Source organism: Verruconis gallopava (assembly GCF_000836295.1).
Source record: "Verruconis gallopava strain CBS 43764 unplaced genomic scaffold supercont1.3, whole genome shotgun sequence".
In the NCBI taxonomy this organism is placed as follows: Eukaryota; Fungi; Ascomycota; class Dothideomycetes; order Venturiales; family Sympoventuriaceae; genus Verruconis; species Verruconis gallopava.
Genome location: NW_015622139.1, coordinates 23,696 through 47,185, shown reverse-complemented (window position 1 = coordinate 47,185; position 23,490 = coordinate 23,696). Strand labels below are relative to the sequence as shown.

The 23,490-nt window shown below is 46.7% G+C and overlaps 9 protein-coding genes across 9 annotated transcripts; 5 read left to right on the top strand and 4 right to left on the bottom strand.

The window, feature by feature from the left end:
- Window positions 1-266: 266 nt before the first annotated feature.
- On the top strand, window positions 267-886 carry PV09_00957 (uncharacterized protein; the record flags this gene model as incomplete). The annotated part of the gene is made up of 2 exons (XM_016353785.1): window positions 267-775; window positions 823-886. 2 exons carry the CDS (start codon window positions 267-269, stop codon window positions 884-886), a joined length of 573 nt encoding a protein of 190 aa, XP_016217880.1.
- Window positions 887-2,094: 1,208 nt separating this feature from the next.
- PV09_00956 (uncharacterized protein) lies at window positions 2,095-2,412 on the top strand (the record flags this gene model as incomplete). Its single annotated transcript, XM_016353784.1, has 2 exons — window positions 2,095-2,207; window positions 2,298-2,412. The coding sequence occupies 2 exons, from the start codon at window positions 2,095-2,097 to the stop codon at window positions 2,410-2,412; spliced, it is 228 nt and encodes a 75-aa protein (XP_016217879.1).
- A 351-nt stretch (window positions 2,413-2,763) lies between these two features.
- PV09_00955 (uncharacterized protein) lies at window positions 2,764-3,997 on the bottom strand. Its single transcript, XM_016353783.1, has one exon. The coding sequence runs from the start codon at window positions 3,820-3,822 to the stop codon at window positions 3,253-3,255; it is 570 nt and encodes a 189-aa protein (XP_016217878.1). The 5' UTR covers window positions 3,823-3,997; the 3' UTR covers window positions 2,764-3,252.
- Window positions 3,998-4,062: 65 nt separating this feature from the next.
- Window positions 4,063-5,103, top strand: PV09_00954 (ribosomal protein L13). Its single transcript, XM_016353782.1, has 3 exons — window positions 4,063-4,264; window positions 4,325-4,685; window positions 4,746-5,103. Exons 1-3 carry the CDS (start codon window positions 4,244-4,246, stop codon window positions 4,892-4,894), a joined length of 531 nt encoding a protein of 176 aa, XP_016217877.1. The 5' UTR covers window positions 4,063-4,243; the 3' UTR covers window positions 4,895-5,103.
- Window positions 5,104-5,136: 33 nt separating this feature from the next.
- On the bottom strand, window positions 5,137-6,815 carry PV09_00953 (pantothenate kinase; the record flags this gene model as incomplete). Its single annotated transcript, XM_016353781.1, has 3 exons — window positions 5,137-6,092; window positions 6,153-6,435; window positions 6,492-6,815. The coding sequence occupies 3 exons, from the start codon at window positions 6,813-6,815 to the stop codon at window positions 5,137-5,139; spliced, it is 1,563 nt and encodes a 520-aa protein (XP_016217876.1).
- Window positions 6,816-7,349: 534 nt separating this feature from the next.
- Window positions 7,350-10,116, bottom strand: PV09_00952 (uncharacterized protein; the record flags this gene model as incomplete). Its single annotated transcript, XM_016353780.1, has 5 exons — window positions 7,350-7,593; window positions 7,647-7,926; window positions 7,978-8,486; window positions 8,550-9,732; window positions 9,870-10,116. The coding sequence occupies 5 exons, from the start codon at window positions 10,114-10,116 to the stop codon at window positions 7,350-7,352; spliced, it is 2,463 nt and encodes an 820-aa protein (XP_016217875.1).
- Window positions 10,117-14,167: 4,051 nt separating this feature from the next.
- Window positions 14,168-15,566, top strand: PV09_00951 (uncharacterized protein; the record flags this gene model as incomplete). Its single annotated transcript, XM_016353779.1, has 6 exons — window positions 14,168-14,202; window positions 14,253-14,424; window positions 14,476-14,759; window positions 14,820-15,017; window positions 15,077-15,144; window positions 15,199-15,566. 6 exons carry the CDS (start codon window positions 14,168-14,170, stop codon window positions 15,564-15,566), a joined length of 1,125 nt encoding a protein of 374 aa, XP_016217874.1.
- A 727-nt stretch (window positions 15,567-16,293) lies between these two features.
- Window positions 16,294-18,273, top strand: PV09_00950 (uncharacterized protein; the record flags this gene model as incomplete). The annotated part of the gene is made up of 2 exons (XM_016353778.1): window positions 16,294-16,715; window positions 16,765-18,273. The coding sequence occupies 2 exons, from the start codon at window positions 16,294-16,296 to the stop codon at window positions 18,179-18,181; spliced, it is 1,839 nt and encodes a 612-aa protein (XP_016217873.1). The 3' UTR covers window positions 18,182-18,273.
- Window positions 18,274-18,571: 298 nt separating this feature from the next.
- On the bottom strand, window positions 18,572-21,145 carry PV09_00949 (uncharacterized protein). The gene is made up of 3 exons (XM_016353777.1): window positions 21,044-21,145; window positions 20,507-20,989; window positions 18,572-20,451 (listed from the first exon to the last, which is right to left on the bottom strand). Exons 2-3 carry the CDS (start codon window positions 20,891-20,893, stop codon window positions 18,724-18,726), a joined length of 2,115 nt encoding a protein of 704 aa, XP_016217872.1. The 5' UTR covers window positions 20,894-20,989; window positions 21,044-21,145; the 3' UTR covers window positions 18,572-18,723.
- Window positions 21,146-23,490: the final 2,345 nt, after the last annotated feature.

Sequence of the window (23,490 nt, the reverse complement as noted above, 5' to 3'; positions counted from 1 at the left end):
CTTCTCGAACTACAGGATTTCCCTTATTTAAGATATTGACATCCTTGAGCGGGAGCGTTATCTCATCGCAATAAAAAAAGATGTTTACATCTCTATTCAGTAGAGACGTTTGACCGATGGCCATAGACTTTGAAGTCAATTTTGGGAAAGCTTATCGACTGTGGTAAAAGGACACCCTAGTTTCGGATATATGCGCCCATTGTCTTAGCAACAAACACCGAACATGAAATCTTCTCCACTGTCTTACCATTAGAAACCTAATTACAATGATGATTCTTCACTTAATATCTTTGTTTGTGATTAACTTTCCCGCCGTTCTCGCAGCCTCTCCTCCTATCACGATCTACGCATGGCCGCTCTCCGCGCCTTCGCCGAAGCCATTCGCTGAGATAGTACTCCCATCTGCTACTGACGGTACCGCAGAAGTGCGTACCAAGAATATACCGAACGTATCCGACGGTGAAATAGTTAGACTAGGCATACTCGATGATAAGAAGGCATGGAGTGGCATTGCGACGAGCGCAGACTCATTCAGGCCCGGCATAGCTCAAAGGCTGTCGTTGCACACGAATACAGAAGGCCAAGTCGTTCACATTGGCTTTAGCTCATTTAAAGCTGTTCCACAAAACAAAGGAATTCAAGGCGACGATATTTTCGTAGAGATAGTGCCTATTCAGATGGGTGTGCAACCTGTGCTGAATAAGCCAGTCATTTTGAACGCCGAAGGAAAAGTGGATAAACCTGGTCAAGAGGATAACAGGACCTTCTTGCAGAAGTATGAAGCAGGATCAAATCTCCTAACGCGAGCTAAATCTCTGATAGGTACTGGTGGGCTATCCTGCTATTCCTCGTCCTTCAGCTCGCCGCCGGCGGAGGAAAAGAGTAGAACACTCTATGATCATGCACAATCAGATGCTTTGTATCGTAGGGTGCTTTCCAAAATACAGCTCTCAACACAAGATACCCACAATAAAATATCGACGACGTTGTCTCCAATTCTTGCGAAATCTACTGCGACTTCTTTTTCATTTATGCATACGAACAGCATTGATCGGTAGAGTTTTCCTCTCTTCTAGTCATCAAATATTTTCCAACAAGAAGTACACTACGGCCTCCAAGAGACACTAGATGCGATAATTGCAGCTGCGAGACGGCATGTGATGACATAGAACGGATCACTTTTTCTCAAATGGCCATACGGACACCAGTTCATTTTGGTTCTACTATTACACGCCGTTTTGTAAGATGCGCCTCATTTCCTGAAGCCTTTAAGCCGACTTTAAATATGCCTGAAATGGCATAGGATCCAGCAGACAAGACCAAAACGCTCAACCCGAGAAATTGAGCGCCCATGAGGGACAGATGCAGACGTAAACAAGCGCATTTAGGTATCTGATTACAAAACCAAGACACGCTTTTCTCCGCGCTTCTGATCAGATACATAAAGCGCCATTAGTCTTCGTTTGCGCTTCGCGGGATTGGTTGAAATAACGTGCAAGCGACAGTGAGGTCTAGCCCTCGTACGGCCTCTTAACTTCAAAAGGTGCACGTGTCCGCTTACATGAGACCTTTTTTTCGTCTGTTAGCTTTTGAGAGGTCGAGGCTTCTCCTGATAGCATTGACTTCAAGTATACCTCCGTGAAATCATCAGAGATAAGCTCTAACGTCGAGCGCAGTACGAAGCTTGTTTGCGATTGGCTGCAGTCTTGGCTTTATCGCACCCTCGGAGATCGGCCCCAAAGCAAGACTTTCCTGGCTCGAGCTGCATACGAAATGCACTTGAATCGTTTTCGAGCAATCAGACGAACGTACGGAAATACGCATACCCTTGATTTTGCGGGGAAAAGTGTGTGGCGTGAACTGGCGGTATGCTTGAAGAAAGTAGTTCGCGCAAGTGACGTTTCAGTCAAATTGGCCACATGGCGCGCACTTTTCTTTTTGTTGACGTCGAAACTTGGACTTTAAGGCTTCAACGATAAACATTCTTGTACCCGACAGAAGGACTAGAATATAAGAAGACCTTAGCACCCTTGTGCGAACTTCGCCGCATATTCTACAAAGTCAAACGTTAATCTATTGAACAGACTCGAAACTATGTCATTCGTATACTCCGATGACGAGACGTGCTGTCCAAGCTGCACGTCTTTCGAAACAGACCGAACGCTAGTTCACGATGCTCTAGAGCCGAGACCTGCTTCGATCACGGAGTCAGCTCACTTCTGTGGACGTGGTGGAGCAGGAAACTTTCGTCCGTTCTCAAAATTTTGGTTTCAAATTCAAATACTGACACGTACTAGACAAGTCCTCGTCGTCTATAAGTTCGAGGCACTCAGTCACCCGAGCTATCCGGAGGTTATCAACTATCAGTATTTCTGGAGTCTGGAGAAGAAGATCAATTACAATAAGCGCTAGAAATTAGCCTAGAGACTTTTGTCGTCTTGACGAGTGCTGCCACGCCAATGGATCAAGTTTTGAGCCACTGTCATTTATCACTTTGAGGAATTTCATTTTGTTTTGTGAAACCGGAATGTACCACCGCTTGCTCGAAATTAGCGTAGATTCATAGCTTACCCCATAGGATCGTCTCAGACTGACACTGGACTCAAGCGGCCCAAAACTGTGAGGATCAATGTCCGCTGTTGCTATGTTTACTGCGAGGACACAGCTCATCACTATGGCAGTGAGCTAGAGGGATTCACGAGAATTTCTGAACAGAATTTTGTTCATGGCTTGGATATATTTTGCAAATGAAGTGGAGTCATGTCTTAAAGAGTTTTCAATTGAGTCGTCTTGTTACAAACAGAAGATACCGGATGTCGTCACTACTTCTGACCCGAACGCCCACCAAGCTTCAACTTTGAGAAATTCCGTTTTCCTAAGCATCCTGTAGCTATGCTTAACTATATTTTTCTAATACCTCAGAGAATTTGTCAATGTAATGGGAAACCGACGAAACTCTTTTCGTAAATGGCATCTTAACCTCAATTATTTTCACCGGAACTGATTTACCGTCTTTACGCTTTCATTACTATAGAGCCTTCTCTGAAGATGGCTCTCCTCTTCTTTCCACGGTGCAGGATTTGTAACAGCAGCTGCAGAAAACTCGAATTCTTCAACAGAGACGTTAAAGCAACAATGAATAATCTCCTTGTAAATTCGACACAAGCCATGTGAAGTGGCTTCTTAACTCGATTCTCGACATGCGAGTAACAAATTATGGTTTATATCATCGAAGCGAACAGACTGTTTAACCTACATACTGTTCTTGTGCTTTGGCACACAGCAATCACCTGCTGCCTTCGCCAATCCATCTGCGAGACCTTCCGGGCCCTCTCCGATCATACACACGTCACCGCCATCGTCAAGCACTCCCAACTCTTTAGCGTGTTCATCGCAAAACATTGCCATCGCCACGTCTTTCTCGCTCAAACCTTTAGGTTGATGGGTCGTCCAGCGAATGAACACAGTGTTGTACACATTGGCCCACTCAGGATGATGACGGGCTGTCTTACACTCTGCCGCAACGCGGTCCATGAATGACCAGGCCGCTTTGAAGGTCTTAAATTTGAAAGTGCGTTGGATGCCTTCGCCAGAAGGGGTGAGTCGCCAACTAGATTGGGGAGGGAGTAATTCAAGAGATAGGGTATCTGCGATCATCTTTTCGTTTGATCCAGCGGAGAACTTTGGGTGCGGCGCAGATGCCATGGTGCTCCTTAGCGTATCGTAATTCAAAATACGAGATAATGGGAAAGATGATATCGAGGAGCGGCGTAATGATGTGAGGAGAGAAAGTGAAGGAATTTTGATTAACACTCGTGCCATCTTTGAAACCGCGCGCCAGTTGACAACCAGGCTTATAGTATTGCTGCCTTCAGTCTTTTCTTAATGGCGGATAACGAACATGTTTAAGAATAGCAATACGATTTTGATGAAAGCTGATCGCCACCACTTTGAAATCTCGAATTCAAAAAGGCATCCTATCTCAGGTGATGATGCGAGGGATGAATATGCATGAGTACTCGGAGCAAGAGCACCAACCGGAATCAAGACGAACCAATCCAAAACAGGAAACCAGGATTTCTTCGGGCTTTGGCAGACTTCGACATCCAAATTCTGCTTAACATCGCTAAGCAATTCACTTCTCAACTTTGTGCGACCGCTCGCTTTAGGTAATTACAGCTTTGTTTCCAAAGAGGCCGAATAATTATCAATTGTGCCCGCTCAGGGCATCAGGACCACCGCCATGTCTCAAACTTTAGGCAAGGTACGACCACCATCAACTGCCGTAGACGTCCTTGAAACCTGGTTGACTCTCGATGAATAGACGCGTCTGGCATACGCTCGTGCCTGGCATCATGTTCCTATTAGCAGCACACCGCTCCCACTTGGCCGAATAGCTTCGCGGATCGCTCAAACGCTCATGGGCAAGCACAAACCGATCTATGATCCATCGACGGACTGCGGCGATTACGTTGTTGCGACTGATTGCCAGTACATACGAGTAACTGGCAAGAAGGCTCAACAGAAGCTATACTATAGCCACAGCACACGTCCCGGAAGCTTGAAGAGTGTCAGCTTCGAGAGGATGATGAGCAAATGGGGAGGGGGTGAGATCTTGCGAAGAGCCGTAAGAGGAATGCTACCAAAGAATCGTTTAAGGGATGTAAGATTAGCGAGGTTGAAAAGTAAGTATAAAATTACGTGCATGACCGTGTTGAATGATCTTAGACGGCTAATGGAAATAGCATTCGAGGGCCCGGCGCATCCACATAAAGCGAATATTCTCAAGTATCCGGGCCAGAAAATATTTGATATCTCAGCAGAGGAGGCAAGTCGAATAGACTTGCGGCTAGCATCAAGAGCAAATAGGCCGAGTGACGTGCCAGCACGATAATAGCGACAAGAAGTTGGCTGGATTCGAATGGCATATCTGTTTTCAGGAGCACTTCCAAAGCTTTTGTGTTGTTATTACTTTGAATATGTGTGCCATATTGTAAATGACTACCAACAGAAAGCAAAGAAATTCAAAAGAGCATAAGAGGCGCACTCGCTTTTTCAAATCTTACACTTGTTCAATTTCCCTTTCAAAAGGCATCATCCGAGATTCTAATTTGCTGACATGTGTGGTTCATATCGTCATTGCGCTTCTCCCCCGTCTGTTTTAACTCGTAGCTTCTCAAGCACACCTCCCATAAGTCCAAGTCCATCCATACTTCCTCTTCTCCCCCATCCTTCTGGTTGTCTCTTCAGAAAAGCACCCACGGCACCCAGATACCCCTCGTGCCTTAGGAATAGCGCATGTTTCGTGCCTTTGCTCCAAAACTTGATGGCATATGCCAGCGTTGCCATCGTCTGCCAGTGCCCACCGATGAAACTTCCCCCAAAGTAGATCTGAGCGCAGTTATGCTTCTCAGCATGAAGAAAAGCCAGCTGCCCAATGTTGTTGGATATGGCATATAATAAGGAACGTGATATGTCTTGCGGCCGAAAAGGCTGGCGATTGGAGTTGTGGGGATCGGCATCGGATTTTGGGAAGTAGTTGGAAGCTGATGTACCTGGGTAGTCGTCATTAGAATTGGTCATCTGAGGCCCGCATTCAGTTCTGCTGGTAGTGCGCGGTGAGGTGGAAGACATATACTCTCTCGCAGAGTCAATATGATCGCCATTTGCGAGACCACCATAGTCTTCAGATTCTCGTTCTGCCCTTCGTTTTGTGCGATACACCTTTCCAAATGTACTGGCAATAGTCGTGCTCTTCAAGCCGATCTTCCCGTATCCAGTCCCATAGATATCGCCAACTAGCATGTCCACGTTCGTGTTGTCGCCGCACTCTGCCATAGCCAGCATCTCGTCAAAGTTGCGAGCCCCTGTAAGGAGCGACAGCAAGCCCCAGAGTGTTCCTCCCCCAAGAGAAGTACCGCCTACACGCTGAAATTCTCTAGGCCCACTAACTTTGATCATGGATACACCAGAGCCAATATTGACAAGGAGATATGGATATGTACGGGATGATGGTGGCACAAAAGCCATCGGGTTAGAATCGCTGTAACTGAAAACCTCGCGTGGAATTTCGGATATGAAGAAGTCAAGTCCTACAATTTAAAGTCAGTCAACACAAGTCAATACGTACGCGATCTCAGCACAAAGCTCACCAATGATCAAACACTCCATCTCATCTTCCCGCATCACTTCCACACCCAAAGCCTCCTTTATTCTCTCATAGTACTTGTATGCACCACCACCTGTTGCCATAACGCACAGCTCATGATCGCTACCCAGGCCATTCCGCTGCATGTGCTCCTTCTTTAGTCTCTTCATAAAAGCAATACATGTGTCTATCTTGTCCGTCTCAAACTTGAGGAAGTTAAGACGTCCACCTTGTTCGTCTCCTGGTTCGAAGGAGAAGTAAACCAACTTTGCGAGAGAGCCGCCAATCTGTAATCTCACGTGTGAGCAAGTGTGCAGGTCAGGGCTGAGTAGTAGTAACACACATCAACTGCGATATGGCTGACCACAGCTTTATGATTCGGTAGTCGTATGCCCCTTCGCTCCAGCTGATACCCTTCAGTGTCAAAGTCGTCTTCCGGTGTTCCTGGCTCATCGTCATCTTCCACGATGAAGGCTCCTTTGACGTTAATTCTCACGTCGCCAGGCTTCGGCACAGCCGTGTGCTCTGTGTTAGTGAGCTTGCGCTCCAGCGTTGCACCGCCGACATCGTCTGAAGTCGCGCTATCGGCGTCGTTGTCAACATCGGCGCTGTTAGAGGAGTCAGTGGGGCGAGAGTCGGGTGCGTTGTGTTCCTCAACCGTGGCCATGATGTGGCGCGAGCTTCTGCAAAAACGAAAACCCGAAAGAGCAAGAGAGCATGGACGATTGAGAGGAGGCCAAAGGCACAAAAATCATGTTTTGAAAAGCTGGTTGAGTATTTGCGAATACGCTCAGTGATGGTGGCTACAGTGAAGGTTACATCCTGCGCTTGCTAGCAGCGAGCGGCCGTTGATCCCATAGCCGAGAGCAAGCTCGGAAGCGTGAGAAAATCGAATTGCCATTTGTGGCTCTAAGGTGGGGGTTACCCGAGGACATGGAAACTGAATGCCACCCGCTGGCCGATTAAAATCGTCTGCACACACCCAGAACACATTTGACAAGACCGAACCTCATTCCATTGATGTTTTGAATTAACATAATAGCATCCAGGCCACATTGCTTTCGAAAAGGATGGCAGCGTAGCAAAGAACATCTCGGATCACGACGAGAATTTTCAGAGCAAAAGGCATCTTGCCGATAACATGGTCAAAAAATATACTCAACACTTCCAAAGGCACAACGCTTTCGTGGTCTGAATCAGTTTATCCTGGAAACGTGATGTTGTCAAGCAGTGCCTGTGAAATACCAGTATTCTGCAGCTGCTCCTTAGTGACACCGGCATCTGCGAGGTCTTGGACGTTCGCACCAGCTTCGCACAGCTGCTTCAGGCCGACACCAGCTGCCAACAGGCGTTCGATATCAACGTTACCGAGTAACAGTCGAGCCACGGCCTTTTTATCCAATGGAACAAGCTCCCAATTGCGGGGGAGAGGGTTTAAACCGTTTCTGACATTGCGTTAACACTTTGCTCTTTAAAGGCTGACATTGCAGTGACGTACAGAAGAAACTGTATCTTCATGTTCCTAGCCTTGTCTTTGAGAGCTACTTGATCACGTCCATCAAACAGATTATCACCTTCTTGATCAAGGCTCTTGAGGTAGGCCCAGCTGATCCCATGTTCGGCAATGAGCTCTTCAAGCCTCATTTCTGATGCCGCATTCCATCTGGTTCGTCCTAACTGGGTTCGCGGCCGTGATTGCATAGCGTGACGTGTTTGCGACGTCATAATGGCCTTTTGCTCTTCATATTCACGAACGCGTTCGTCTCTCACATCAGAGTCTGTTTGATTGTTAGTCTCTCCAAATATTGGCAATCATTCGTAAGACCAACCAGGAACTGTGATGCGAACGCGCTTGGGACTTTGACTAAGACGTGGTGCAGCTCGACGGCGTTGTGACATGTCAATTTCTCGCGTATCAAACTGTAAGCCTTCGTCTTCCGAAACATCGTCATCGGACGAGGCATGCCTACGTTTCCAAGTCGGCTGACTTGATATTGCCTTGCTTTGATTGGGACGCTGGTCCAAAGCTGGCTGTGTCCCGTCTTCAAATTGTGAAATGCGCTCTGCATCATCCTGCTCGTCAACAAATTGTCGTCTACGTGCAGGATTGGCGCTAGAAGTAGGCGTTTGCCGAATGTTTTCTTTGCGCTGTTTCTGACTCTCGGTGAACTTGTTCAACACATCGGCTAGCTCTGCATCAACTGCTGGCGCTTTTTCGCTACTTTCCTCATCGATATACGCCTCAACATCTTGCGCGTGGCCATGAGCGTTAGGCTCACCAATTTCGGCTTGAAGCTTCGATGGTGAGCTCAAAGACTGTGATGACCGAGGTGCCTCGCTTCCAAGCTTGTTAGCATGTGCACAAAGACTATTTAAGTTTTTTTTGGATCTAGGAACTTGCCTCGTACTGATCTTGGCCTTTTGTTTCACTGGGCTGCGCCTGGACGGCACTGAAGCATTGGCATCGAATGTGTTGTCTTTGGACAGCTCAGTTCGAATATCGTCCATGAGCTTTTCGATCCCACCAGCGCCGTCAATTGATGAAGTAATTTCTTCCATACGCAGCTTCGCCCATCTAAGCACGGCGGCTCTGAACTCGGTCCAAGGGAAGTTCCTCGTGAGAATTTGCAAGCCTTCATCAGAGCCATCGGCAATTTCATGAGCATCTTCCTCCAGTGCGTTGAGTAATCGCTTGATCCGCCGACGGATCTTTTTCTCGAACTCGGGTAATAATCCCAATTCTCCACTACCCAATCCGTTCACATCCCATGCACGTAAGTTATCATGACTTCCAGGGACTGCGTAGAACATCTCTTGGATAAACTCGGTCGCATTAAAACCATCCGCCTCAAACTTGAGCTGAATTTCCATCACTGTGACCTGTAAACGAATCGCAAGAGCTACCTCAAAAGTTTCTGTTTGCAAATAGCTATTACCAACAACGTGAGGGCTATCTTCTGACATGTTGAGGTCTTTGATAAAAGGGAAAGGGAACTGGGCGTCTAACTGGCGAAGGTTCTCGGCCAGAACCTCTGTCTCTATCGGTGTGCCTGCCAATTCTTTGGAAATGACGGCGAGATTGAGCAATTGAATCAACTCTGTAAGTCGCCAGCATTCAGATGTCATATGAGGCAACGATTGTTTGAACAATCTTTCCATGACGTGGTCCGGGCTGAACAAGCTAAGCCTATGACCGAATGCCTCACCAAGTTGTTCCACGGCGTCCTGAAGAGCTTCAACATCTTTCCGGAAACTAATCGCCGTTGATGAATCCGCTCGATCAATGCCTTTTAATATCTGGAGAAGGATAGGTTTGTGCTGATCAAAACGTTTGATCAGATCGATAGCTGCGCGATAGACAGCTGGGCTGTGCGCCAACAGCAAATGGGGGTTCAAATTTTCATCTTCGTCCTCCGACAGCTGATCCTGAGCAGTTGTGCCTGACATGGAATGTAGGGAACGTTCGCCGACAACGTCATCATCTTCATCTCCTGCTGTCGCACCGAGGTCTGCTACCTCATCAGGCGGAGGAATATCTAGATCCTCGTCTTCATTATCAGATTCCTCCTCCACTGTTGTAAGGTCTATTGTCGTGTTAGAATTTTGATAACAATTTTCTAGGAAACAAGACTTCTGAAGGATGAAGCTACACTTCGGCTCACGTGCCTTCGCTCCACCTTCGCGGATTGCGTTGCGTGATGTATACTTGGAGGTCACATACCAATTTGAGAAATCGATTGTGGCGCATCTTCGCGTTGTAGAATTTTTGACGAGCGACTTTCAGAGCTTTCATTACTTTCAACGCTTTTTGCGCGTGCTGAACGTCGTGTTGTTACGCGTTGTGTTCCCGGTGGGGGATTTGTTTGGTCCCCAGCTTCGACGCGCGATCTTGTCGGATAGCCAGCGGGCGCAGTCGACAGCGGCTCAGTCGCTTGCGCAGAGGGAGTCGTCTTTCGACTACGCGCCATTGTTAGATAAGGCCGAAACTGAAAAAATAAAGAAGGCCGCTTCAGTGTTCTGGATTGTGATCAATGATGACGATACCCTAGAAACCCTAGTTGCCTTGTTGCCTCAGACCCCTACTCTCGGTGGCTAAGCAGCTAGGTGTTCACGGGAATGAAGACTAGAACTAAATCGTAAAGTTAATTGGGAGATCGGAGAAATCAGCTCACGGCGCAGAGCCCACATCGTCCTGTTTTCTCATCGTAAACAAAATATGCCATCCTTCCTCCTTCTCCTTCTTCTTCCTCTGTGGAATTTGCAGCAGGGAAGCATAGTTATCTGCCTCAGAACTTCTCGCATGCTCATTGATCTGCTAGAATAGTACTCAGCCTTAAGCGGCCAGTCATTTTCTCAATGCATATTTGCAATTTCTCTCCCTGAGGTCAATGGACTTGTATTGATCAACTAGTAACAAGCCTACACCCGCTGCATATCTCACGTGCTCTATTCCACTTCGCAGAAATTACAATCTATGCAGTTCCGCCCTATTGAACGCGTGTTCCAAATCGTCTGGCTCGGGAAGGAAGCTCGATGGATATCCTCCACAATCATCATATGATTGCTGATATATAGCGTTGCTATCGAATGTATACAATCTCTTTCGCGGCTCGTACCTCTGATCAAACACTGTATGGTTTTGGAGAGCCGCGCCCGACATGATTTCTTTGGTAGGCGAGTAAAAGAAGGGCATTTTCTTCGACGGTTTCTTTTTTACCAGCTTGACCCTCTTTCTCCTACCAGATCTCTGATCGCAAAAAAGGCATAGGAATCCCGCAACTAAGCTGAGTATAAACAGTCCCGTGATTACGACTCCGACGATTGCGCTTGTCGAAAGTATGCCGTGCGATGTTGATGCAATAGCGTTCGAGGGCACAGGAGTGCTGTGGTGCGATATGTTCAAGGTGCTGTTGTTTGAGGAAATCACGACAGCACTTTGAGTGGGCAAGATAGAGCTCATCCGTGTGATTGTAGCTATGGCAGCGGTGCCATTTCCTGCGACATGGCTGATGTTTTGTTCATCATCCTGTCGCAGAGCTCTGGCAAAATTTAGCACGGCTGATGAGGTCATGACTGCAGCCGATCCAAATTCTATCAATGTTCTTCACGAGAGATTTTGAATTAATAAGTGAGCTGCGGATTCGAGGAGAGCGGGGAATTGAACAATTAAAATTAAAACTTTGCGATGGTGCGCTCAGAGAGGTACAGAAACTCTAAGTCTTCTATTCCTTCCGCTGTGCAACGTTGCGCAAACCAATGCGCCCTTCTGAAGACCACGGCCAAAATATAGAACACTTGACCTCAATACACAGTCAGACTTCTTCGTTTTTGCAATGACAGGGAGATTTGAACAAGTTACTCAGAGATTGCTCCATGTTGTAGTGTACAGTTTGGCTTTATTCTCAGCGTCATGGGTACCTCAAAAATCGGACATCGGGGAACTTCGTAGACAATTTGGATATCGAAGTTCTGCGAATGACTGACTCAGCTCAACTGATATTACTTGTATAGCCGCACTTTCTTATCTAAGGTCTTTTTCATTGTTTGCGATCAAGTAGCTGATGGCCGAAAGGATATACGGTATTTCTGGTGTCACAAATGTTGTAACCACTGTTCGGCCCCACTTTTGCCGCACCGGACCATACAAACGCGTATCCACCGTCGACCTCGGGAGCTTTCCTTGTCCACTTCTCCTACTGCCACAGTCCTTGTTCAATGAAACTTAAAGGTTTTCTCTCCATCAATAGGGAATTGTGGTGGAAAAGACGAGCGGACCTGAAAAGGACAGCGAAGACAAGCAATTCGTCCAGATGATCGAACGAAAAATACAGGCTGTGGAACAGATATACAAGCATCCTGGTCAGCAATGGTTGACCTGAAACCTTATAATTGGATTATTTGGATTTGATATCAAATGCATGAACTACCAGGTGACCTGATGTACCCGGTCTCAGGACATTAGACTTTTTGCGGTTCAAAAAGTTTAGTACATTGCATCTTCTTGGCCTCAATCCTCTTAACGAGAAAGTCATATCTCTGTGCAGACATGAGGGACAAAAAACGCACGCTTCTTAACCTATCGACGGGCTTCTCGCAGGGTGATGCTTCCCCTAGGGGACTGAAAAGACTAATGTCCTTCACGCGTCAGCATTAACGTCCTTTCTTCTCAGACATCCTTCTCGTCTCTCGTCAACTTCGAAAGAGATGCGTGTCCACGAGAAGAACTTCAGAGAGGCACCATGACCTACTGGTGAAAATTGATAATGTGAGGCTGGAAGGCAGTGCTTCTGCTGGACTCAGGAAGATCGCTTGGCCGAAACGGTGGAACGTACGGCGAGACCGGTTAACACGGCCCTGTTGCTCGGTCCAGATTCAAAATTGATCAGAAACTTGGCGTCAAGGTCGTGCAGGCGATCTCATGTTCTTCTTGACATCGGTCTTCTGAAGCTTTACCTTTCTGATCAACGGCCACGACAACCCTCCCACAATCTAAGTGGATTGCATGGACTTTACACGCTTTCTTGTTTGGCATAACTTTAATCCGCATCCCGGAACCAAGCTTAACATAATCCAGACCACACCTTGAGCATCGATCTCGTAAATAACCTTTTAACAGATCACGCCGGAGCATGGGCCTAGGAGACAAATGCGTCTCAGAGCCACACCCTTACGATGGATCGACATTCAAGTCCATGTTGTCAACCATGTCGCTTGCACTCTATTTCTCGGGGCTTGGCGGGCTTGGAAATTGTGGAGTACTTTGGCAGGGTACGTGGAATGCTCACGCGCCGCAGTTCGAAGCCTGAAGTTCCTTGCTTGCACACACTAGCCCCTTTCTCTGCGTCTTGTCCGGTGCCCTGAGTTTGAGAATTCCTCAAGGAGACCGAATGTTCCGTGACTCTCCGCGCTCACGCTGTTCAACTGCTGTCACGAAACCCCGACTACGAACGCCCTTAGTTATTGTCTACGACCCTGAAGAATTCTAAGATCTCCTTCGCAGATATTATCATACGAAAGGAAATTTCAAATTCGTTTGAGCCACTCTGCATATCGTCGACAGCACGCTTGCGACATACCGTAGCTTAAACACACAAATAACCACATTTTTCAATCGGTTACAAGCACGTGCTTGATAGTAGAGATGGTCCAGCCATTTCGAATACGCTAGGTTGTCCGTTCTATATCAGTTGCCGATATGAGAGGTGGCGCAAGTGCTCATCAAATCGGTCTATGTATATCAAAGTGTGGTCAATGCTCAACGATAGAATCGGCTGAACCCACATTCATCGTTGGACAATCAAGATTCTACTTAGCAGAGAAAGGAACTGTGAATTCGAAATCCGCACTGTGACCACAAAAGTTACTTTGATTAGAGCTTCTTGGAGGTTCTGTAAGATCTTCAAGGGCGTATGAATATACATAAAGTGAAGTGCAGAGTCGCTTATGCTGAGATCGGACGGATAAGAGCTGTCAAAGTTCCAGATGCTGACGCCATGCCAGATGCGCACAAATCCCCGAGGTACGCACTGGCCTCATGTCAAACTACCTAGTCTTCTCGGGTAACACGCAAACCCTGGTAACTGCATGCCCCTGCGTCAAGACAGCACAGCCAGGTCTACGAAGTAGCAGGGGATTCTTGAGTCAGATCATGCACATGAATTTGAACAGTACATCTTGTGTCGGCCTGAATAATGCACCCTGGAGCATTTGTTCAAACAGAAAAAAAAGTCGGCAAGATCGCTAGAATGTCAACGGAACAATATGCGGAAACGAGCGAGCAACCCATGCATTGAAATCAGCCTCCCCGCAGATTGGACAAACACAGAACGCAGGTTAGCACTACCTCTACATACTTCATTCACGTAAGGACCCCGATAAGATTTACTTGGGTAAGATCGTCTCACGTTTCTTTCTCAAAGATCGTCTACAAAATTCTTCTGGATTGCTGCCCACACCTAAATATTGTTCAGTATTTGTGGCTGGAGATTGTTCGACTGCATATTGTGTGTACTTTTCATTATGGCAGCACTTACGCCCGCTGTTATAGCGACATGGTACCAAAAAGCCTTCAAAATTAGCAAATGAGCCATCCTGATTGATCCAGGCCAACTCCGAATTATGATGATCCAGCCCATACTTTGAAACCAGCTATCTGGGGTATTGAGCTGTCGCTGGGCATATTGATGACAATATTCATAGCAGGACGGTTTTACTCGCGGACTGTCTTGGTAAAAGGTGCTCTTGGTGCAGACGATTGGTTCATACTATTTGCCTATGTATGTCTGCCTGTCTTTACTGGCATATTCACAAAACTAATGACTGTGAAGATACTTGCGATATCACAAGTAGGGTGTCATGTATGGGAAGTGAACGTTGGAATTGGACGACACCTCTACGACGTCAAATTCGAGTGGATCTCCAGTATTGGTAAAATCACCCTTGTGACTCAAGTGCTATTTGCTCCGACAACTTGTGCAACGAAGATATCAATCTGTTTGACATATCTTCGAATATTTCCGTCCAAGACGAACAAGTGGTTCAACTACGGGGCTATCGTACTTTCAGCATGCTGGGCCATTGCTTGTCCTTTGGTGATGATTTTTGAGTGCTGGTGAGCATGCATCTGGCGCACATTATTTGATCGGTTGTGGATGCTAAATACGACGGGCAGGCCGATATCCGATCAATGGAACGTGTTCAAAGTGCACAAAAACTGCATTAACATCCAGGCCTTTTTTATAGCAGCGGCTTCAATCAACGCAGCAACTGACTGTCTTGTATATCTGTGGCCTATCCATTATCTGATAAACGTCAACATGCCTCTCCGCCAGCGGGTCGGTTTGATCATTTGCTTCAGCGTTGGTGTTGTGTAAGTATTGATGGACATCGCCGTCCAAGGCATATGCGGTGAAAGCTAATCATTTTCAGTGTCTGCGTAGCCAGTCTCGTCAGGGTGTTCTATATGACAGAGTTCTTCAAGTCCTGGGATCAAACATGTAGGTGTCCGGCTTCTCGAAGAGTTCCTCTGACTAAATCTGACGTATTCAAAGGGTATGGCGGCATCGTCTTTATGTGTTTGGCATTTGAGACATACTTGGGTATCATTTGCGGCTGTTTACCTGGTGTGAGGCCTATTGTTTCTAAATTGTTCCCGAGAATCTTCAAAAGCACTATTCACCGTAGCGGTGGAAACAGTGGCAACCAAAGCTGGGGTAAACATCTTAAGCCGAATCAGTTTTCTTCAACGGCAAGCTCGAATGGCTACCGAGACATCGAATCCATTCAAATAACAAAGGATGTTGAGCTCTCTGTGACAACGAAAGCTGCAGAAGGCAAAGTCCAGCGCAGCGGCAGTGACAGCCAGCGGCCGTTGAAGACAGCGGGCAACGAAGAGTGGACGCATCATGATTGGAGTTAGAAGCGTAACTTAGTCGAAGTAATGTTCGAGGCAGTTCTTTGCATGTAGAAATTAGACGAGCAAATGATCTCTTCGCAAGAATTTGAAGAGGCCTTGCAAGTCGAAAGCCACGGCTCACCGACTTTATCAGCTGACCTCGACTGTGTACCGATGCCACGGCGTTTAACTCATCGCTTAACCAAGTCAACAGGCATCAGGCCCGAATTCGCCAATTCCAAGCTCAGCAAATACGTTGTCTGCCGGTCCGGGGAGACGGGCCATGATACCGTTGAATGACCCTCCTGTGGTCTGTGCATTTCTTTGTTCCTTCAAGGCATCGGCCTGACTCGCTGCCGCTCTCGTCCCCGTTCTCCCCTTTCTCCACGCGCCGCACCGCTGCTGCGACATGTCAACGACGCATAGTAATATAGAGCCTCGACGCGGCAATGCGCATTGAACCTGGTAAGAATCTCCGTGATGTGCGCCTCTGGGCAATCTATTTATGCTACAACGGTGAAACTAGCAGCTGTCACCCACGTGGAAATTTGAGATGGAGGGATCAAAGCCGGGTGTAAAACGCTCATTTAATACTTGTAGAAGATGCAAAATATCGACGCCTCTGTCAATTAGCTTTTCGATCTACAAGACTTTCACTCGTTCGCTTTCCTTGTCCTTGCTCATCTTTGTCACTCCTTTCAACCAGTAGCAACGTCTACTAGCCGCTCATTTGTTTAAATTATCGTTCAACATGCATCTCAAACAAGGGCTGAAGAGCCTGACATTGTCTTTGCTGCTCTCTTTCACATCCGCAGATTTTATCATCCCTCTTCAGAATCTCGGTCTCCCGGGCTTACCGGCGTCGTATGACTACATTGTCGTTGGAGCTGGCACATCTGGCCTCGCCCTTGCCGCGCGCCTTGTGCAAAATGGTAATTCTGTAGCCATTGTTGAAGCTGGTGGTACCTATCAGATAGAAGCCGGTCTCACCGCCATCATTCCAGGATTTGCAGCGGCAGCACAAGTTGGCACTGATCCCTCGGATGACTCTACACTAATCGACTGGAATTTCGTCAGCACGCCACAAAGTGGTGCGAATGACAGAGTGATTAGATATGCACGAGGAAAGTGTATTGGTGGAACGTCAGCCAGGAACTTCATGCTCTACCATCGGTCAGTCACGAGTCTTCTTGAACCATTTTCTAAAAGCTAATTTCAGCAGTGCAACGCAAGGTGTATTTAATCTCTGGGCATCTCTTACCAATGACGCATCCTGGTCGTGGAGTTCAGTATTTCCATACTACAAGAAAAGTCCAACCATTACTCCTCCAAATACATCTGTGCGCCAAGCTAACGCGTCTGTTGTTTACAATCCTTCCGCTTTTGACAATTCTCAGAATGGGCCTCTCCAAGTCTCCTGGCCTAACTTTGGATCTCCCCTTGGAACCTGGATTGAAGGCGCACTCACTGCTCTTGGTATGGCACCAAACGCAGACTTTCAGAGCGGCAGTCTCAATGGAAGTGCATGGATTCCCTTGACCGAAGAGTCTGCTTCCGAAACAAGAGAGTCCTCCGCAACGAGTTTTTTGAGCGCCGTCCTCGGTTCTAGCAAATTGAAGGTCTATGCTCATACTATGGCTCAAAAGATTACATTCTCTGGAACCACAGCAAATGGAGTGAATGTACAAACTCTTGGCCTCAATTACAAATTGACGGCAAAAAAGGAAGTCATTATTGCCGCTGGAGCCTTCCAGTCGCCTCAACTACTTATGGTTTCTGGAATTGGACCACAAGCTACATTGGCGAGTAATGGCATTTCAGTGGTGAAAAATCTTCCTGGTGTGGGACAGAACCTTCAAGACCATGTCCTCTTCGGCGTTACCTATCCCGTCAATGTCATCACTGCTACTCGCCTCGTAACAGATGATATCTACGCAGCCCAAGTTCTTCTGCAATATTTAAGTCAACAAGGACCTCTAACAGCACCTGGATTCGGTATTGTTGGCTTTGAGAAGCTACCAGCAGCAAGCCGCGCGAATTTCTCTGCTACAACACAAGCAGCTCTGGCGAACTTTCCCGCAGATTGGCCAGAGGTCGAGTACATCACTGTCGAAGGAATTGTCAACGGCCTGAAAAATGCAAGTGATCAAGAAGTCCAGGACGGATACAATTACGGAGCCATTGCAGGTGCACTCGTTGCTCCAGTTTCTCGTGGCAGCGTTTCGATATCGTCTTCCAACATCAATGATCCTCCAGTCATTGACCTGGGCTACCTTACAGATCCCGCAGATCAGGAAGTTTCGTTAGCTCTTTTCAAACGAATCCGCGATGCATGGGCTCAGACTACTGTCCAGGTGGGTCCAGAATATACTCCAGGTGCCGCTGTGCAATCGGATGCAGATATCCTCAACTATATTCGCGAAACAATAACTCCAGTTTGGCATGCAGCAGGTACATGTAAAATGGGAAACAGCAGCGATGCTTTGGCCGTTGTTGACAGCCACGCCCGCGTTTGGGGGGTTCAAAATTTGCGTGTGGTGGACGCAAGTATCTTTCCGCTACTTCCGCCAGGTCATCCTCAGAGTGCGTGTTACATGGTTGCGGAAAAGATTGCGGACTTCATCAAGAACGGGCAGTAAGAAGTTTAGCGCCGCAGTGAAACACAGTCCTAAATTCGAGAGGTTGAGGTAGAAACTTGCAACATGTCGAGCTTCGTGTGCCTGTGTAACTAGAAATAAATCAACTACTAATCATAAATCTGTCGCAAAATGTTGTCAAAGCCGCTAATGGAGTCGGCATTGAGCTTAAGAAATGAAATAACGAGGTCTTCGGTTAACGGCATGAATTTCCCGTCCTAATAACCATTCTTACAATGAGAACACAACAAATGAAGTCCTTCGGAAAATGGCAAGAGCCTCGAAGCTGCCTAACAAACAAGGTAGGGAAACTCGGTTATCTGAATGAAAACTAATTTCGTACTTGTGATGTTCCACGGATGCCTCGAGATAGACTAAATGTAAACATACTAAGGGGTATACAGACACACATTTGCATAATATGCAAGTTGTAAATCATATGCAAATCATAGTACCTTCCATTTTATTTGATCATGGCAAACAGTTGATCAGATGAATCCAAACTTAATAGACTGTCTAGGTTGGCTCCTGGTAGGACTTCAATATTAGGCGAACATGGTATTCAAGTCCGAAAATATATTGTCCCAGTCAAAATTATCGAACATATCGGTGCCTTCTTCGAAGTCCTTGGCGAAGTTAATGAAATACGTAGACTGGCGCTGGTCTTCTATTCCAACCGTTTCATCGGAATTCGCTCTACCACAATTCAAATCTGTGAAAACGCTCGAGTCTGGAGTCATCAATGCATTGCAAGTTCTATTGGAGAGCCGTGACAAAGTAGAGTCCCCTTGCGTCACCCTCTGATTCGCGTGCATCGACTGGAGAGCCTCCTTCGGTGATCTGATCTTATGCTTTTGCAAAATTTGAGTCAACGAGTCAACGAATCGAGCAGTTGTCTCTGATTCATGTCGCGCACTCTCAAGCAGCCTGAAAGCCTTGCATATCTCTTCACGGTGCAGATCGTCTCGACCTTTGGACCTACCCATGCATAAATCTACAATAAGAACCACATTGGCCATAAAAACTCCCAGGAGCAATCCGCAAAAAGGGAACATGGTTCCGTTGAGCGAGCCCATCTCAAGCAAATGAGACTGAGATTGGATCAAAAGGCGCGCAGACATAACGCAGATGTCTTTCGACTCCGCAAACGCACTTGTCGTGTATCCTTTGATAAGAAACGGAATGTGCAATTTGCAACGTAGTCCGTGAAGTAGAAATCTGAGGGTATGTCCTTGCTGGACAATATCAGCAGCTTTGTCGCGGTGCAGTCGATAGTTTCTTGCCAGCTCATCTTGAGGCAGAGAAAAAAAAAGTTGGACCTCATTCAACAAAGCCTGGAGCTCAGCATCAGTATCCATGAGAGCATCGTGAGAGATACCACCTAGGTTTGCAGATGCCAGAGGATTGCGATCTACAGCACGGCGACATATCTCGGACAGCTTGATTCGGTGAAGAGGGTAAGACATGGTCGTTGGAATCGATAGTGGGAGCTCTACTAGTACATTATCGTCGTCAGAGTGCTTAGGCAGGCGTGTTATTATTTGCCGCGGGTGAAATGTATAAACGCCTTCGTCCGCACCGTCGAATCTTGCTGCAGCTTGCCAATCACATGAACATATGTACCAGAAAACGCGTCTCGCAATTTCAGTCTCGACAGATTCTGCATCCCATGTACTGTTCGGATGATCTAAACGGTGCAGACCCAAATTTCTCGCCATCCAGATCGTATGCGAGAATAGATAACGACATTTTCGAGTGAATCCTTCCAGGTGGACTAACAGGAAACTGAGAAGAACGCTTCCCGATATACCCTCAATTGACAGCGTGGTATACTCTCGAGATATATCCACTAGATCCTGGGCTGCGTCAATCCAGAATCTTGATTGCTCCGCTGCTGCCTGTACTGTATTGTACAGACCTCGTGTCTCACAATCTTTAGATGTCCACGAACTGGTAGCGCACGCAAATATGGCCAGCGCTAGAACTAATGGGCCAGGCTTGATCTGAGATTTGTGGCTTTGCGCCGTATAGATTTCTTCAAGCATTTCCGGCAACGATGGAAGATATGTGATCCAAGGGAAATGTGCAGCCACTTGAGTGTACTTCTGTAGCAAGGTTTGAGCTTCGGCATAGGTTGGAAGCCAGATACAGCGAACAGGTACTGATTGAGTTGAAAATTCCAGGTCATGACCGCAAAACCATTGTTTGGCCTGAGATATACGTTCGACGGAACATGTTTTGTACATAACGCGGCTAGACGGAATTTCGGATGTCTAAAAAGCTACTTAGCGAGTGAAATATCCTAAGATAGATTGCATTTCACCATACATTTGGACCGATATCACCGAGATATATGCTTTCCAGCAAAGCAACATCTTGGTTGAGACTCTGAACTTGTGATGATGCGTCTCGGGTTAGTGATGGCTGGACAGCAGTCTCCCGCGGCTTCCACGTGCTCGCGATGGGATTGTATGCACTCGCCTGCTCTGACTGCCGTCCTGCAAGCAATTGCTCGAGTCTTCCAAGACGTTCGATAATTTCTGACTGGGAAGACTCAGCATTATAAGGCTTGGGTTTTTCTTCTAGGTCGCATGGAACGGCACGTGAAACGCAGTTCGAGCACGGCGCATCGCGGGAACACCTTAACTTGCGCTTTCGACAAAGGGTGCATGACACAGGTCTCTGGCGAGAGGAGCTATATTGGTCTTTTGGCATGATGCAGTGGAATTTCCGTGGACTTGGTGTTGCACTATCCGGGCTTGAAGGGGTTGGTCAATTAAACCAGTGTCGACGGAAAGTCCGCGGAACGCACTGATTTTGTCAGTTATTTTGGTCACGAACTCTTACGGCGGCCAAATAACACACTGGGAAAGGATATGCAGCACATTCCCAATCGTGTCATAGTACTTCTAGGCGTGGTCGCTCCTAACAAGATGCTGATTTCCCTTTAATAGATTTGTATTTGAAGATTAATCGGAGAGCAAATGAAGTTGTGACATGACGGAGGGACCAGAATAGAACGGGTTGCCGATGCCGGCCTTTGCGCCATTCCGTCATTGTCGCCATCCGTCACGATCACACCTTCAAACTCATTACGACGATATCGTTTGAACACGCTCCAGTATACTTGCAGATGTTCTTTCCAAGTAATTCTCCATAAACGATCCAAGCCGACATGAACGCTCCGCGAATACGTGGTTACCCTCGCATGGGTTGCTATACGAGACTCAAAGCGAAGACGAATTCATCAACGATGTCTTATTGCGCAGCCACGGCCATGAGCTGGAAAGAAAATTCTTGACTGCGTTTTTCCCGTAGATAGGGGAATTCACGTTGAAACTGCCCCTGACTTCTGCTGTGTCCTTTTCGCAAACATCAACATCACCCTACAAACTTCACAAAAGCCTTGGCAGATTTCAACCTGAACAGCGAATTTTAGAGTAGTGCGTTGGCTCTTTTATAAGTTACTAATGCTAACTGCATGATTCGATGCTCCGTCTTCTTGTTCTAGTCCTTCTTCTCCCATGTCATCCGAGCCGCAAAGGTCCAGAGAAGATCTGAGACACGGTCGGAACTCATGTCACAAAGACATGCTGAATTTATCGCAGTTAAGTGATAAAATTAGTAGCAGAGATCAGCAGCCGGTCATTCTTTTGTCTTTAATGAACTTGTTAGGAATCTTCGTGCTTGCATTGAATACTTTGATCTCTGAGGTTTTAATGGCTACATGGATCAATTAGAAACCCGAGAATATAAAAGCCAATTCACGAAGTCGTCATCTAGACTGGAATCAAGCACGAACATGAGGGTTGTGGCTTGAATTACATCGCGGAAACCCCTTCGATCTCGGCCATAAAGTGTGCCCGGCCCTTGGTAGCTTTAATTTTTCTAGTTCTTTGCACGTTGAGAAGAAGGGACCTTGGGATTGACACAAACTCGTAAGCCTATAGCAAAGACAATGATATTGTTTGTCCTATGGAAAGTTAATGTTTGAGAACCGTGTCTTGTCGTATCTTGAGTTCAGATATTGAATTTACCGCGATGGCAAGAAAAGTTTAAATGCTGTTCACAAAGCTTGTTTCATCGTCCAAACCATGCTTGTTGTCTCGTCCCATGATTTCTTGCGAGATCGATTAAATTATCAAGATGTCCCGACAATTTACAAGTTATTGCGCTAGTGTTTGATTCCTCATCTTACGCATAACATGTGGTGGTTTCAAGCATGCAACGAATATGGTTACCGGGCCATGGAAGTCAAATTGTGACCAAAGGTACCCATCATTCAATCTAAGATCAAGAATGCAAAGCCAAACGAGCAGTGTGCTCTACCAAGTCAAGTAACAAGCTAACTGCAAATCAAATAATCGTATGGGCTTGAAATGGCTTGAATTTGTCTTTGATTCCAGCACAATGGAATCACTAGGCAAAATGGAAGGTCGACTTCATACGGTTTTCAACATCGTCTTAGCCGTTCTGCTCATGATCGTGACGCGAATAGAAGGAAAAGTAGGTTTTCCACAATCATTCTCGTAACGAAATGGTGCCAAAGACACTTTCAAACTACAGTGCTAATGACAAGAAGAATGTAAATGAGTGCAAGACTTGCCAAAATAGCACTCTTAACCCACACCACAAAGGATTCTCGCAAGCTATTACGTACCCGTCTCTCCAGAATCATGCAAATTGCACCAAAGGGATGATAGAGGTGACAATTCCGACTGCACGATTGTCGAATGGAATCATCATTACCAAAGAGGAGCCCAATGACCAATTCGACGTTGTCGAATACATACAACAATTCCTTTTCGAGAACGAGCAATTTACCAACACATCTCGACGAGATCTCAAGGGCGATGAGACGACATACAAGATTTTTGGCGAACTCTGTGTGCCAAAAAGGCATTCAGTGAAAGGCAATCCAGTTGGGGTACAGTATGATACAAATGGACCATATATGCCAATCTTTGACATGCCACTTCAATTGCTGGTTCATGGACTAGGCTTTACCCATGACTACTGGCATTTCGATGCTCAACACAGCTGGATCGACCAGGCTGCACTGCAAGGCTTCTCCACCTTCTCCTTCGATAGACTCGGGGCTGGAAAGAGCGAGGCACCCAGAGCTGGATTATCAGGAGTCCAAGCTGATATTCAAACGCGAATTGTCGAAAGAATCGCAGAAATGTTGAGATCCGGTGATATTGGTGGGAAAGCGTTTCGGCGAATTGTTGGAGTAGGTCATGGACTCGGAAGCGCCTCACTGGTAGCAGCGACCGCACAGAGGGACTGTGCAAATTTGTTCGATGCTTTGG

What these genes read in the sequence shown, in the direction of transcription:
- PV09_00949 (XM_016353777.1), bottom strand. Translation starts at nt 20,893, where the DNA reads ATGCCAAAAGACCAATATAGCTCCTCTCGCCAGAGACCTGTGTCATGC. An exon ending in TCGGTGATATCGGTCCAAAT is followed by an intron (nt 20,452 to 20,506) that starts GTATGGTGAAAT and finishes GTAGCTTTTTAG; the next exon opens with ACATCCGAAATTCCGTCTAG.
- PV09_00954 (XM_016353782.1), top strand. Translation starts at nt 4,244, where the DNA reads ATGTCTCAAACTTTAGGCAAG. An exon ending in TGTCTCAAACTTTAGGCAAG is followed by an intron (nt 4,265 to 4,324) that starts GTACGACCACCA and finishes CTCGATGAATAG; the next exon opens with ACGCGTCTGGCATACGCTCG. An exon ending in AAGATTAGCGAGGTTGAAAA is followed by an intron (nt 4,686 to 4,745) that starts GTAAGTATAAAA and finishes TAATGGAAATAG; the next exon opens with CATTCGAGGGCCCGGCGCAT.
- PV09_00955 (XM_016353783.1), bottom strand. Translation starts at nt 3,822, where the DNA reads ATGGCACGAGTGTTAATCAAAATTCCTTCACTTTCTCTCCTCACATCA.